Here is a 15988-nt window from a genome sequence, read left to right as displayed (position 1 = left end):
AACCTGTTCCTCCCATCAGCTGCTTTTGATCTGGCATTTCATCTGAGTAACGAGATGGTAATTGCAACAGGATCCTTGAAGTACTAGAACATCAAGGGAAAGAACTGTCATGATTGTAGCGGAAAAGACTTGGATTCAAATTTTACCAAGTCTATCCATGAACTTTTAAGCAAATTACTTTCTTCCAGTGAGTCTGTGTCAGTAACAAACATTGTTATTTCATTCCTAATGGATGTACTAGTCAGGACTATTTTGGGTTGAAAAGACAGAAGCCATATTCAAATGGATCAGGCTGAAAAGGAAACAGATCCTCTTTCATAATAAAAAAGCCTAGGAATAGTTCTGGCTTCAGGCACAGCTGAGGTCAGTGCCTGAATAAAATCACTTGGAATTGCTAGCCATCTTGGCTCTAAGTTTCTGTGTCGCCTTTAGTCTCAAGAGGGCTCTCTTTTTGACATGAGAGTCATTCTGTGCTATTGACCATATTCTTAGTAAAAAAACAAGCTTATCTTTCTATTTTCTCACTACATTTTGGGACTCACTCTGAAAAATTCCAGGGCCATTTTTGGACCAGCAGATGCACCCATGGAGTTGTAACTAGCTTATTAGTGGGGTGAGCACAGCCCGTAAGGATGATGACAGGTGGTCCCAGCAAGAAGAGGCTCTGTGCTATTTCTGGAAGAAGGAAAAAGATGTTGAACAAGCACTTGCCCCATGCAGGGCCAAGCACACTGCAGACAATTAAAGTGCTTATCCACTTCTCAACCCAGCCTTCCTCTTTCCCTCCTAAGGCCATCGTGACCCTTCCTCAAGGACAGAGCTCAGTATGCTGAGTGTCAGCCTCTGTCCTTCTTTCCTTGTCTACATCATCACCAAAGTGGTCTTGTTGAATTCCCTATTTTTCTTCACTATTTTCTTGCCTTCAGTTTGCTAACAGATGAAATGGTTCATCTCATGTTGCTGCCTTGCTTTTTATTATGCTGAGTATAAGCTGCCCTGTTAGCATCCCTTCCCTTGATCTGTTTTCTATGCTATCTAGTACCAAGGTTGCCAGGTGGGCTTGGAGCCTCCTTCAGTTGGCCCAGGGTGGTGAGTGTGACAAGTAGGGAGATGCTATGTTTTGGTCTTGCCATGGCACTATTGCCACTCGGGGGTGGGGGAAGGGAGGCATAGAATTGAAATGATAAAGAGACACAGAGTAGGAATAGGCTACAATTAAACCAATTATCCTTGTCATGGCACCAGAGAATCAGTCCCACAGCTTCTCAGATTGGGAAAATAGTAGGTTCCTTCTAAAGTCAGAGCAGAGCTTGCTTGGATGATGACAAGAACATTTTTTCCCCTTGGTGGGAACCAAATAAACAACCAAGAATGAAGAAAGAGATATCGAAGGTTTGGTTTTTTTCTTTTGTAAAAATTTGTGTTTTTCACATTCTTGCTAAGTTTTGAGAATAAATTAAATAGGCAAGCTCATCCAAACCACCCCACCCCCAAAATAGTTTGGAAATAAGTCTTCTATTGCAGTGATAGTTACTGTTTTAGTAAAATACATATTGCATCAAACCAAGTAATGGCTTAAAGTAAGGGATGTCACAACCTCCCAATATTCATCAATTTACCCCATTTCCACCCTTCCCCCCCAAAAAGTGTGCTGACATAAAAAATATTCCTTTAACACATGTCCCACCTTCCATCTCAGTCTTTGTGTCGCTCCTCCCACATGCAAATTCAAGAGCCATTACCAAAGGCCCTTACACATCCGGTCCCCTGGGCAGGCATTCTAGTGTCCTGTAGACGTGAGTATTGGGCTAGTGACTGTTACCAGTTTGAGTGACACATTGAGGCACAACTCAGAAGCTATTTCTTCCTCACAGAAGAAGTTGTAGCTGCACTCATTTCCATTTTTAATTTAAGTAATGGTGGGGAGGGGGAAGGGTGAAAGGAAAAAGACAACTTAGAGTGGGCCGGGCTCCAGCTCAGGCACCCAGGTGAGCAGTCTAGCCTGGAACTAGGTGTTCCTAGAGACATTTGCTTTTCCAGGACCATTATTTGTACATTGAGCCCTAAAAGTCTTGCTTTCGTATGCTACTCCTGCAATTTTTGCCATGTTTATGAACTCACAAACTCATATGCTCATTCTTCTTTTTTAAATATTTTACTTATTTATTTGGAGGGAAAGAGAATGAATGGGTGTGCCAGGGTCTCTAGCTACTACAAGACAGAGAATGAATGGACACGCTAGGGCCTCTAGCCACTGCAAACTCCAGATGCATACACCACCTTGTTCATTTGGCTTTATGTGGGTGCTGGGGAATTAAACCAGTCCTTAGGCTTTACAAGCAAACATCTTAACTGCTGAGCCATCTCTCTAACCCTCATATACTCATTTTTAACCCAACACTTTAATGTTTCAATTGACTTATTTATAAAAAAAATGTGTACAACATAATGGGGAAAAAACTTATCAAATCACAGACAATCCAAAAATGTATATAGTTCTAGCTACATTCTATTGTTTGTGGAGCTTTTCTTTAAACAAATCAATGACGGGTTGGGTGATGCCTTAGGGTATAAAGCACTTGCTGTGCAACTCTTTTTTAAAATTTTTTTTTAATTTATTTATTTATTTATATGACAGAGAAAGAGGGAGAGAGTGAGAGGTTTGGTCATGCCAGGGCCTCCACCCACTGCAAATGAACTCCAGATGTGTCTACCCCCTTGTACATCTGGCTAATGTGTGTCCTGAGGAATCAAACCTGGGTCCTTGGCTTTGCAGGCAAACGCCTGAACCACTAAGCCATCCCTGCATCCCTTGCTGTGCAACTCTTAACTGAGTTTGGATCTCTAGGATCCACATAAAAGCCAGAAGCAGTGGTGGGCTTCAGTAATCCCAGTGCACCTAAGAAGGGAGGCAGAGGCAGGAGAATTTCTCAAGTGCTCACAGAGTGATGGAAAACAGGGAAAGACTAATCAAATGAGGAGTTGTACCCAAGGTTGTCCCCTGACCTCCATTCACCATGACATGTGCATGCCTGCACTCACACACATGAACACACACATACAGAGCATAAAAGAAAAGCTGATTTTATAGATAGATGAATATATTTTGGATAGATGTTAAAGATGCCTTAGCACCAAACAAGCACATTTTGAAATAAGCGTGAAAAGATTTTTTTTTTGTTATCTAATGTTATTAAATCTCCAGTCTGTATACCACTTGGGGTCACTTTAGGTAACACTAATGGGAGGTGCCCCACACGTGAAATGTTGGGATGTTCTCAAAACAAGACTGTTTCCTCATGTGGAAATGAGGAGGTAAAAGCAGTTCTCCTACACATGTCCAAGGAAATTTTGTAAGCTGCCATTAGGATGCACACTGCCTGGGGGTCTCTCATAATGTTCTTAACACCCTTGGGAAGCCTCCCAACCAGTCATAGGACTGTGAGGATGCCAACACTAACGTACTCAAGGAATGTTCACCCAAGTAACTGTGCCCACTGGACAGCAGCCTCAGCTCTGACGCTCACTTCATTTCCTGGTTTCCACAGGCAGGAGGGAAGCACTACCACCCCACTTGTGCCAGATGCGTACGCTGCCACCAGATGTTCACTGAAGGGGAGGAGATGTACCTCACAGGTAAGCACACTGGACCTTCTCTTGGGCATTCTGATCTGCTCAAAACCAAAAACATAAAGCAACCTCCTGTGTCTCACTGCAATATTTGCTGTTGGGTTAGCTCAAAATCTCAATTCTCCTCTGGGTCGAGGGGAAAGCTGCTAATGTGGCTAATACAAAGTGACAGGTAATCTGCCTCCCCTCCCTGTGTGCCTGCGCCCGCTGCTCAGCTGGCCTGCTTTGTTGGCAGTGCCCTGAGCAAACTCCTCGGGCTACGCGTTGGGGTGGGAGGATGGGCTGCACGGGACCATCAGAGGGATGCCTAGGCCTCCAAGTCTGCAGCACCATAGCCTCTACTGTCCAGTCCACCCTATGCCTTCTCCCCACATCTCAGAACATCAGGCTGCCACTTGAGACTCCTAGGGGGCACCGTGAGGAATGGAGGAGAGCCAGGGCAGCTTTCCCTCCCAAAGTCAGCCCTCTTGTCCCAAGAGTCCCTGCATCAGTCACCTGATTGGCCTCCACATTCTCCTCAGACTTCCGCCCTCTGTCCAGCCTCCTCTCCCAGTACTTCTCAGTGCTCTTGGCTCTGCCCTCCGACAGTCCCTCCCAAGCCCCTCCCTGCACACTGGTTTAGGTACATTTCAGCTTCTTATTGGCAAGGCTTTCCACCAAAGTCCTAAGTCTCCTTTTTGCCTTTCAACATACCCAAGACCTACACTGCCAAAACAAACTTTCAATCTATTTATCCTTCCTTTCAATATTTTTTTTCTGGAGTTCCTGCCATGTGTAAGTTCTGTGACAGATCCTATTGAGAAGCCTCACCATTATACATGTAGTCCAAGACGGGAGATAGGTGTTACTCAGTAGTCACATGAATGAAGGTCAGTCATGGCTTGTGAAGAGAAGGAAAAGGTGGGAGGAAGGCCAGGGAAGCTCGCTAGGGAAGGGCCAGGAGCTCAGATCCTGCATGAGTGGGTAGTCACTAGTGTCTTAGTTACTCTTGTGTCCATGTCGCTAAAATATCTAACAGAAAAGTGACAACTTAAGGTAGAAAGTATTTCTTTTGGGTCACAGTTTCAGAGGGGTTCAATCTATTTTGGCAAGAAAGGCATTGGCAGAGCACTTAAATCCATAGCTGTTCACATTCTGGTGGGCCAGGAAGACTACAGAGAGACCAGAAGCAGGAGTGTGGTGTCCACACATGGAGGAAGGAGAAAGGCCACCCCGGGGGCCCAGCCTAGAAAGGCACTGTTCTCAGTCATCACAGCTCTGCCACTCCCCAAAGACCCAATTCTGTCACCAGGAGGTTTGAATGAGAGCAGGTGGGGTCAATGTGAGGAAAGGGGGTTTCAGGGAGAAGACCACTAACTCAGACAAGCCAGAGGGGATCAGATACAAACAAAGATGCCATGAAGCCTGGGGGATAAATCATGGGTGATACTGAGGGACTATGGGGTGTTGGTTGGTTGCTAGAGATTTGAGCAGCCTCTTGGAGAGGAATGAGGTCTTTCGCAGCTCCCCCAGAATGTACGCAGAGGCCAGGGATCAGTTATGGGGAGTAGTCTTCCTGCCACAAATGCCCACAGCCTTGAGTTCCTGGGAGCTGTAATTTGTTCCCTGCGCCTAGAGCAGAGTTTGTCAACAACACTGTTTTCCTCGGGATCTAAACAGTTCCTTAGTGTGGGTGCTGGCCTGTGCAATATAAAGTATTTAGTGGCACCCCTGGTCTCTAAGCATTTAAAGGCAATAGTTCATGCCCTTCCCATTTTTGATAACTGAACCTGTTTCAGATAATGATAAATATCCCAGGGTGTGTGAAAGGAGAAAATTATCCTTGGCTGATAACTATTGGCCCAGAGCTATTCAACAAGCCTGAGCCATCTGCTGGGAATGCTGGACCAAGGGTTCCTGTGTTGGGTTAGCTGAGAAGATCATTGGGAAGATCTGCAATTCTGTGAGTACTTACTGTCACAAAGGTGTCCCCCTCTATGCTGTAAAACGACTGCCTTCATTTCCTAGCTGGTTAAAAAAAAAAAAGTAAGCCTAGGAAAAGGAAGAGGCCTGGGTGCGGGACATAGCAGGACCAGGCTAAGACTCCCTCCTGGCTCTCTCCACCTGCCCCCCACCCAATCACGGACTCGGGCCCTGGCTGCTACTGGGGTGCTTGCAGCTCTCTCTGAGTACCAGTGCCCTCCATGAAGCTGCATTCTTGAGTGATCCCTGCTGCAGGATTTCTGTATGTTATGTCCCAACAAACTGTATGATGTCTGCATGGACCCTGACCACCATGGAAATGCAGAGTTTGCATTTGGGCCGAAAATTTGCTGCACAACATTGCATTCCCCTTCCCTAGGGAGCACACTTGCCCGTCCCCCCACCCCTCAACAGACACACATTCCTACTTTTGCCTCGCGGGGTAATCCTTACCTTACTGCCTAAGTTGCCAATCCTCCTTTTTCTTCACTGGTGCTTTGGCTCACACTGCCCCTGGATGAGTCCTGGCTGCTTCCTAAGTTTTTGACCTTGGGCAAGTCTCTTAGCCCTCTGGACCTTGATTGTATAATCTATAAAATAAACTGGTAACTGCCCCATAAGATACCAGTCTAATATGTTCCAATACAAGGGAAGCTCACTGATGGTTCATTTAACATACCACCCAGCTTGTGTCCAGTGCTGGCTGAGCAGTGGGAGACACAACAGGATGCTGATGGAACTCACAGAGCTTAGGCTCTTTGCTGACCCAACTTCCCATGATGTTGAGGGAGTTAAGTGATGGAGTCAAGCCAGCAGCTCTGTGATGAGGAAAATGCCTCCAGGAGGTGGCAAATATTTTTGGTAGTGAGGAAGAGCTGTCACCCTCTCATTAATTATCCCCACCCCTGTCCTCCTGGCTCCCAGGAGAGTAGGAGTAATTGCAGGGTATGCAAGGACCTCTGCCTCGAGGAGTGCTAAGTGAGCCAGGAATGAGCCATGGGATGCTACAGTCATGTTGACTTGGGCTATGGGGGTCTTGTGGGGGTAGCAACCACCTTTCCACTGCCACTGAAAGGTGGACCTTGGACACCCTTACAAAGTGACAACACCAGGACTCAATATGATACCCTTCAGAAATGGCAGTACAGGAGTGGAAGGAGCCAGATGAGAGCCAGGAATCCTAGGTTCAAGGTCCAGAACTTCCCCTAATGAGCAGCAACCTTGAAGAATGACTCTGTCTCTGGGTCTCTTCCCTCCCCTGACTAGTAAGGTAGAAACAACTGTCTGTCATTGATCATTCTAGTGGAGGCCACACTGTGTGCCAGCTGTTTGATGCGTGCCGGGTACTCCGTTCAAAGGTGAGTGAAGTGGGCGTGCTTGCTGCACTTGGTGGAGTTTACTTTCTGAAAGAGGAGACTGGCACTCATCAGACAGAAGCCAAAAGGTCAAAGAGCAACTGCAAAAATGCTGCGCAGGGAAGTTCTGGGACAATGGGAATGTGTCAGAAGCCCACGGGTCTAAGGCAGGGGGAGAGTCCTCTGAAGAAGGAGCATGTTAAACAAAGATCTTGAACACGAGTAGGAGGTGGGAGGGTGAAGAGGGAGGAAGAGTTGTGGAGGCCGTGAGAACAGCAGGTGCAAAGCCCCCCCCCCCCCGCCCCACCAGCACCAGGACACACTGCATGGTGTAAAGATGATCCATGTCCAGAAAGCAGAGAGAGCAAGTATACACCTCATGCACACTAGAGGACAGAAAGGGTGTGCAGGAGCCAAAAGCCTCGTAGAGCAGTGTGGGGGTGGGGCCAGGGACAAGGACACGGTGTGGTAGGGTGCCTGCAAAGCTTATGATACATACAGTCTCATCAGTTCTGTTGTGGGACAATCTGCTCCTGACAAATGACCCTCCCCTCTGGAGATTCCTTGGTCTGTTTGTTTGTGTTGTAATTGCTGAGTGATGGCTCTCTGATGGGCTCTAATTGGGAGAAGTCTGACATCTGTCTGGAGGAGAACTGCCAGAGCCCCAGGAGACCAGAGAAAGTTTTCTTTCCTTTGTTTTAAATTCTGTTGTGCATCCTATCTGTTGACTGTGTTTGTAAGCTTGCCAGACTTCTAATCTGTTTGTTATCCAAACCCTTCATTTGGGCTTTACCGGGAATTTAGGCCACTGATTTTAGTGCAGCAAAATAATAGCTAGAATGCTGTAAATTCAGGGCAAAATTTTACACTGAACTCGCAGGGATAGAGGTTGCTGACCAGTGGGAGATCTTTCTAATCTCCAAATGTGGTCCATGCATGCTCTTGTTCTAAATATGTCTGTACCCAGGCAAAAGAGGAAGTCTTTTCCTTCTGTCTTCTGTCTACAGCATGTGGTCTCCTTGTCCCATTCCAAGAATATAATACAGCAATACTAGAAGCACACAAGTTCAGCTGCACATTTTAAAACAGCACTGTTATCATTTGTATATTCAACAAATTCATTATGGAATCCTGGGGCAAACTCTGCTGCTAATGAAAATATTCTAATAAAGTATAAGTCCTGCCGATAATAAACTTGAGAAACTAACACTGTTTGAGCATTAACTGTGTTACATACTGTACCTCACTTTACCCACTGAGTGAAAACTTCAGAGGGGAGCTACAAAAAGTACAGTAAAGGGAAACTTCAGGAACAATGAGAATGTGTCAGAAGGCCCCGATCTAGCCTAACCCTGTGAGCTCAAAACTACTAATGTCCTCGCTTTTGAGAGGGCCCTGCATTAGAGCAGTTATGCCATTGGCCAAGGTTAGCTGGCCGGTCTTGTTAGGGTTTCTTTAAAGAAGTTTTCTTCTGTATAGTACCATATTCTTTTTTTTTTAATTATTTATTTATTTATTTATTTATTTGAGAGCAACAGACAGAGAGAGAAAGAGGCAGAGAGGGAATGGGCGCGCCAGGGCATCCAGCCACTGCAAACAAACTCCAGACGCATGCGCCCCCTTGTGCATCTGGCTAACGTGGGTCCTGGGGAATCGAGCCTCGAACCAGGATCCCTAGGCTTCACAGGCAAGCGCTTAACCGCTGAGCCATTTCTCCAGCCCTTTTTTTAAATATTTTATTTATTTGTTTATTTGAGAGCGACAGACAGAAAGAAAGACAGATAGAGGGAGAGAGAGACAGAATGGGTGCGCCAGGGTTTCCAGCCTCTACAAACGAACTCCAGACATGTGCACCCCTTGTGCATCTGGCTAATGTGGGACCTGGGAAACCAAGCCTTGAACCGGGGTCCTTAGGCTTCACAGGCAAGCGCTTAACCACTAAGCCATCTCTCCAGCCCTAGTACCATATTCTTAAGCAGAAGTTCATAGTTGGCTTTCTGAACTCTGTGGATCTCCTAAAATTGCTTGCCAAATTTCATATACAGATAGGTTTCTCTGTAGCTTTTATCCAATTTTCTGCAGAGTCCATGTCCTACAATAAAGTAAAGAGCCCAGTTCTCTGCTAACACACATCCCCATGGACCCCAAGGCCTGTTTTGATAGGTACACCAAACCCTTCTCAGTAGAGCTGAGGCTATTTCACACCACATTATTTTTTTTAGTTCAGATGATACAAAGGCCTTGGCAGCAGGAAGTGTGTCCTGGCGCAGCTATGAATGCCTCTGACATTTAGCAAAGGCTTCCTTTTCTTGCCAAGTGTCTCAGACAGGTGCATTGGGCCAGAGGACTGTCCACTACGGTCCTCTGGTTGTTCAGGGTTGCAGCACAGCAGCCCTCTGTCTTAATCTCCTTCCCTTGCAACTTGTAGAGACCCTAGTGTAGAATTGGTTGCTATCATCTCATAGTTCAGTGTTATTACTTTAAATTGGATCTTTCTAAGTGACAGCTTAGGTTGTAGGAGTTATGCTTAAAAACTTTAAATCTTATGTTTCCCCAATCCTGCTACATAATTTTAGATTCTTCAAACATATCCTGCTCTTGTACTAAATTGATATTTCCTAAAGTCTGACTGTACTAAGCATATTTTACTTTATATAGAGTACATCTTAATTTTGGTGAGCGGTTTTTTTCACAATTTTAAGGGCTACCAAATATCTTGATTCACATAGAAAATATTATAGTACAGTATCTGAGGCTTGTATTTCTAAATTCTGGTTCTAGCTTGGTCATCTAAAGGTGATGGGGCCATTTTTCTCACCAGTTACATGTCAAATTTTCTGCACCAGCCAATTTGTTCATGTTGGTCAAAATTAGGTCCCAAGCAGCAATTTCCCTGGTTGCTTCCTCTATTTTCTGAGAAACAAGATTGCCCGAGGGGTGAATCAAGAGTTGCCAGATCCTCTGGTTTGAGCTTGACAAGATGTTTTATTAGTCTGGACTTTTCAGGTGGTGGAACCAACTTTGGCCATGTCAAGGTAGAAGGGGAATGACTGGCTGATGGGCACAAGGACTGAAAAGCATCTAGGAACAGCTGTGTTAAGGAACCTGTGAACGGCATCAGGCAGTTCTTCTCTCTGCTTCTTTCTTTTTTTTTTTTTTTTTTTTTGCCCAAGATAGGGTCTTGCTCTAGCCCAGGCTGACCTGGAATTGACTATGCATTCTCAGAATGGCCTCAAATTCACAGCAAACCTCCTACCTCTGCCTCCTGAGTGCTGGGATTCAAGGCTCTGCTGCCTTTTGTGTTTGGCCTGGGGCTGCCATGTGGCAGGAAGAAGGACAGGGACGGCCTTCAGCTACCAGCTACGCAGAGAGGCAACATTCCCCACTGGGCTCAGCAGAAAGTCCCAGAGAGGCGCCAAGGGCCTGACTTGGGCCACATGCCCAGAACCTGGCCAAAGTGGAGAGACAGAAATGGACAAGCAGTCAAGACATCCAAAGTCCCTGGATGCCAGCATCCCCATCTGTTAAAGAGGAATGAGATTACGCTCTACCACACAGACGAGCACATGACACAGGCTTAGTACATAACTGGGCACCACCATTTTGCCAATCTGAGCTTGTGACAAACCCCCAAGGATGGTCATGTGCCATGATGCAGCGCATTCATCAGGGCTGGCTTATGGCAACTAACCACCCCTGCATTAAGAACCCAATCCTAAGGCTGAAGAATGTAGCTCAAGGGGTACAATGGCTGTTTAGCAGGTACAAAGCCCTGAGTTCAATCCCCAGCACCACATGAACTGATTGTGGTGGCACATATCTGTAATCCTAGCACTGAGCAACCAGAGGCAAGGGAGTTAGTAGTTCAAGGTCAGCCTCAGCTACAGAGTGAGTTCAAAGCTAGCTGGAGCCTGAGCTACATGACACCCTGTCTAAAAAATAGGGAGGGAGGCTGGGGAGATGGCTTAGAGGTTAAGGTGCTTGCCTGCGAAGCTTAAGGACACATGTTCAATTCTCCAGGTCCTATGAAAGCTAGATGCACAAAGTGACACAAGTGTGCAAGGTTGCACATGTGCATAAGGGGTGTATACATTTGGAGTTCAACTGTAGTGTCTGAAGGCCCTGGTGTGCCAATTCTCTGTCTCTCTGTCTCTGTCTCTGTGGGTGTGTGAGTGTGTGTCATGAGCACATGCGCGCGCGCGCACACACACACACACACACACACACACACACACATATGTGCTCTCTTGCTCTCACTCTTTTGCATAAAACAAAAGGACAGAGCTGGAGGGATGGCTTAGCAGTTAAAGCATTCATCTACAAAGCCGAAGGACCCAGGTTTGATTCCCCAGGACCCACATAAGCCAGATGCACCAGGTTGCGCATGCATCTGTAGTTTGTTTGCAGTGGCTAGAGCCCTGGCGCACCCATTCTCACTCTCTCTCTCCCTCTTTCTTTCTGTCAAATAAATGAAAATATTTATGACAAAAAAAAAGACAGTCTGTTGGGATTGCCTCAAAAAAAAAAGAAATATTAGTTAAAGATTAAAATGGCATCACATTCAAAAATATATATATGAACAACTTAAAAATTAGGGCTCTGCAAATGGGCTCAGTAAATGCCAGTTAGTAGTTTTGTTTTTTTTTTAACTTAAGTACCATTGTTATAAAGCATATATGTAGCATGAGGCCAGACACAGAAATTCTTTAAATGTGAGTTATAGCAATGGCAGGAAGAATGAATAGTACAAATGTGGTCACTGGCACATCCTAAACACTCAGGTCATTTTAACTATGGTCCCAACCGTCCCCGTCATCAGTTAGCACTTCCGCAGAGTGACGAGGCCTCTGTCCTGCTGGGCTCCTCGCTCCTCCCTGCCGGAGCCTCTTCAGGGCACCTAGCTTTCCAGTAACCAGGTATTTTTCTTCCTCTGTCTCTTTATAGAGCGCCGAGGCCACCTCAATGTGCCAGTCCCAGAACAACCAGTCTCTCCCACTTCTCTCAAGGTTCCCGCATTCACGGGCACAAGTCCAAGTGCATTGGCAACCAAGCCAGGCCGCTGTTCAGTGACTGCCCTGCACAGACAGCCATTGCTTGCTGTATCACCCAGGCCCTGCTCCCGGGGAACAGAGTCCCTCCATTCTATCCGAGACTTTTCCCTGCACCTAAACTATATCCTGGTACACCAAGTACTTTGTGGATGGAAGTGGAGGGAGAATATTAATAACAATAAAAATGAGCTCATAGTGCCTACTATACTTGGATGCTGACCTCAGCACTATGCGTGCATTAGTTCATTAATCTCTAAAATGAAGTACAAAGCAGAGATGCTCAGTCTCCATTTCATAGACAGGGAAACCAAGTCACAGAGCGGTAACTGAGTTGCTCTAAACAATGCAGCTAATGATTCAGAAAGCAATTTCACCAGGACATAAACCTCATAGCATATTACATTAAAATGGTATATAGAGTAACTGATGCATGGGAAGACTTCTGTCACCCAGGATGATGGTGGCAGTGATGTTGTCACACCGCAGAGCTAACCGAAGCTTACCTGTGGTCTGTAGAAACAGTTCACCTGATCTAGGAATGTGGGTCAGTGGGGAAATTTTTTAGTGAAATAAAATTCACATAACATCAAATTAACCATTTTTAATTGGTTTTGTTATTTGTGTGTGTGTGTGTGTGTTCAAGTCTGAGTGTGCATGTGCCATGGCACACACATGGAGGACAGAGGACAACTCTTGGGACGATCCTTACCTGTCTATCTCAGCTAAGGCACAGCTTCTTACTCTGGCCTCTAGCTCTGCTGTTGTTTGCTGTGCTTTCCATGGCCTTCCTTCTGGAAATTCTTGTCTCCACCTCCCATCTCACATCAGTGTCAGCATTCTGGGATTACAGAGTCTGCCTCAGCTTCCAGCTTACTCTGTGGGGTCTAGAGATTGAACACTAGCTTGAGCAATGAGCCATCTCCCCAACCCCAAATTAGCCATTTTAAAGTATACAGTTTGTAGCTCTTGGTTCATTCACAATGTTGTGCAGTATCATCTCTGTCTAGTTCCCAGAAGAAACCCTGTGTCCACTGAGCATTTGTCCCCAATTCCTCCTTCCCTCTGACTTCTAGGCAACCACCAACCTGCTTTGTGTCTTCAGGCTTTTCTAAGCCTAACATTTTCTAAGTTCACCCATACTTGTCATAACATCAGAGTGCTATTCCATTGCATGGATATACCACCTCTGTTTATCAGAGTAAGGATCTTAAAGCCAAGATCTGAGCCAGTCCGTGTCACATACATGGTGCTGTTGTTATAAAGGCACGATGTGGAGAAACCTCACTTGCTATGGCCAAAGTCAAGAGAAAACTAGAGAAGAAACCTGATAAGGCAAAATTCCCCATGGAATCAGACTCAAAACTCAACCACCAACAACTAGTGAAAACAGCTACAACTTATGCCCTTGGAGGGTCCACGGGGAAGGCCAACTTGTTGTGTCTAAAAACATTCATATTCAAAAATGTTCAAAATCACACTGTGGGCCCAGCCCAGTAGGAACTTCAAGCTGGCCACTTTTCAGTCATTACTGTGTTTCTAACTCCCTGCTGGGCCTACTGAAGACCATGGCAAGAGATCCAGCTCTAGCACTTTAAAAAAAAAAAAAAAAGCCCTGGCAAATTGAATGTCAAGGTCCAACAGGGAGGGGGCTGTGAGCCTTCAGCCAGCTGCAAACGCTGCAGGTGCAGGGCGTGCTGCAGCTGCTCAGGCACCACGACCTGCTACTTGCTGGCTCTGCTAAGCATGAGAGACTGAGAGCCATGCTGGGGACCCAGGTGTCAGTCAGTCTCCTCTCTCTCTCTCTCTCTCTCTCTCTCTCTCTCTGTCTCTCCCTCCCCCCCCCCCTCTCGGCTAACACTCCTACAATCTTCACTGTAAGTTTCAAATAAAGAATCTGGAACAGTGGTAACAATTTCAAAGGATAAGAGAGCAACTCATGGAACCAGGAGTCTGACAAGCAAAAGAATACCCCATTCTTAGAAGATGTTAGATTTCTGCCTTGTAAAATTGGTTTCTTTATCCCATGGCATCGTGAACAACTAAACTGGAATGTTGTCTGCTATCTAGCCTTCTGTTTCTTCTATATATGTTTAGAGTCATAAGTTACCCAGAGAGCTGCTGAAGTTCAGGTCCCCAGGCTCTACTTCTAGGAAGGTGGCATCAGTGGTTTTACAGGGGTCCTGAGAATCTGCATTTTGCCGGGCTATAAGACAGTTGGTCCTCACAACCCCAATCTCCTTTTCTTACAGACACTCAATCTGAAATGGTAACAGTCAGATCAGAACCTGGATTGTCTACTTGTCCAAATCTATGGGCCAAGCTTGGGGCATCCAACAGGCTTAATATCAATGTCCCTGTTTCTTTTGTTTATTCATTCACTTGGCGAGTGTTCATTGAGAGTCTTCAGCCCCTGCAGACATACCAGTAGATACACAGATATGAATGTATTTGCAATCTCATTGGGATTACTACATAGGGTAAATAACTGTTCCTTTTATCTGGAGAAACCTGTTAGGGTAAGAGCAAAATCCAGGGATTGGGACCACTGGTTAAAATCCATCAGTTGACTAGTATATGATGAGTTCTCCTCTACATTATCACTGCTGAGCATTTTTCTCCCTAGTGTGTATTTAAATACTTCCAGGGGCAAGGAGCTCAGCCTCAAACAGACAAAACATTCAGTTCTGGGGTTAATTTTCCTTCCCTTGGCTCTTGTACTTTATAAGACTTGCAAAGCACATGGGAGCTTCTTCCCACAGAGATACTAAAATATACAAACACACATTTCAGCATTCTGTTCCAACTTCTCTTCCCAGGGCAAACGCCCTTCCTTGGGCACTAATTTTGAGGGGCCCCACCTGCTCCCATTCTGGTTACTATCTTACTCTTGCTTTTTCTCTATTTTAAAGGAAGAACAAAAAGTAAGATCCAACCAGTCATTTTGTTTGTTTGTTTGTTTGTTTTTCAAGGTAGGGTCTCACTCTGGCTAAGGCTGACCTGAAATTCACTCTGTAGTCTCAGGGTGGGCTTGAACTCTCAGCGATCCTCCTACCTCTGCCTCCCGAGTGCTGGGATTAAAGGCGTGCACCACCACACCCAGCCAACCAGTCATTCTTATAACACACACATAGACCAGACATAATTGGTAATAAAGTCTACAGAAGAGAATGTCCATCTTCTTCCCTCTGAGTATTAAGTTCTCTATTAAACTCATACTGTTGGGCTGTTCAGCAGACCTTAATTTCAGGGACATCCTCATGAAAAAAAAAATCACATTTTCTTACCTTTATCTGTTTACTGCTAGCTACCAGCAACTTAAAAAAAAAAAAAACTTTTATTTATATAATATACAAGCAACTCCCAAATTAATCTTTTTTTTATTTTTTCATTTCTACTTACATTTTATTTCAGTCTTTTAAGTCCACCCCTCCCCTCCCAATTCTTATATAAACACACTTTCATGTATACAGAGTGAAGCAATGGCCATTTGTGATTCAGTTTTATTTGAAATCAAATATTTCAATGTCACAGAGTCAAAAAGCAAGAGATTTGTTCTAACCTGAGCCCCACACACCCCACCATCATTTCCCCCACCTAGACTTCTGCCGCCTGAGCTTCTCCTAAATGTCTTTCACTTAATCTCATGACCGCTGAGACCTCTGTGACCACCTCATCCACTTCCTACAGTGACCTGGAACATGTGTTTCCTGCCAAAGCCACAGTCATAAACAACTCCTGGTAGATTCAGGAGCAACTCAGAGAGGAACAGGAAATGCTCTTGAAATTAAACTTCCAAAAGGAAAGATCCCAACCCACAGCTTGCTTGATAGTAGGCTACTCCCTGTGATTGCTGGCTCAAGCCACAGAGCCAGAGGCCCTCTGCTGGGCTCTGAGAACCATTGCATTTTACTCTAGATGAACTCCTTGAATGAAAAGAACTTCCAAAAATGTGGGAAGACAACAAATTCAGTTCCCTCCTATGCCACAAGA

At 45.4% G+C, this 15988-nt stretch overlaps 1 protein-coding gene across 5 annotated transcripts in view; it reads left to right on the top strand.

The window, feature by feature from the left end:
- Ablim3 (actin binding LIM protein family member 3) overlaps positions 1-15988 on the top strand; it is a 128358-nt gene that overhangs the window by 80160 nt on the left and 32210 nt on the right. For all 5 annotated transcript variants that reach the window (XM_045132529.1, XM_045132528.1, XM_045132526.1 and 2 more), the window contains exon 8: positions 3549-3636. In XM_045132529.1, coding sequence (XP_044988464.1) covers positions 3549-3636 — 88 coding nt within the window. The remainder of the gene's footprint in view (positions 1-3548; positions 3637-15988) is intronic.

The sequence above is a fragment of the Jaculus jaculus genome, chromosome 13 (genome assembly GCF_020740685.1).
Source record: "Jaculus jaculus isolate mJacJac1 chromosome 13, mJacJac1.mat.Y.cur, whole genome shotgun sequence".
NCBI classification, from domain to species: Eukaryota; Metazoa; Chordata; class Mammalia; order Rodentia; family Dipodidae; genus Jaculus; species Jaculus jaculus.
The sequence above is the reverse complement of the archived record's forward strand: the minus strand, read 5'-3'. Positions and strand labels throughout refer to the sequence as shown.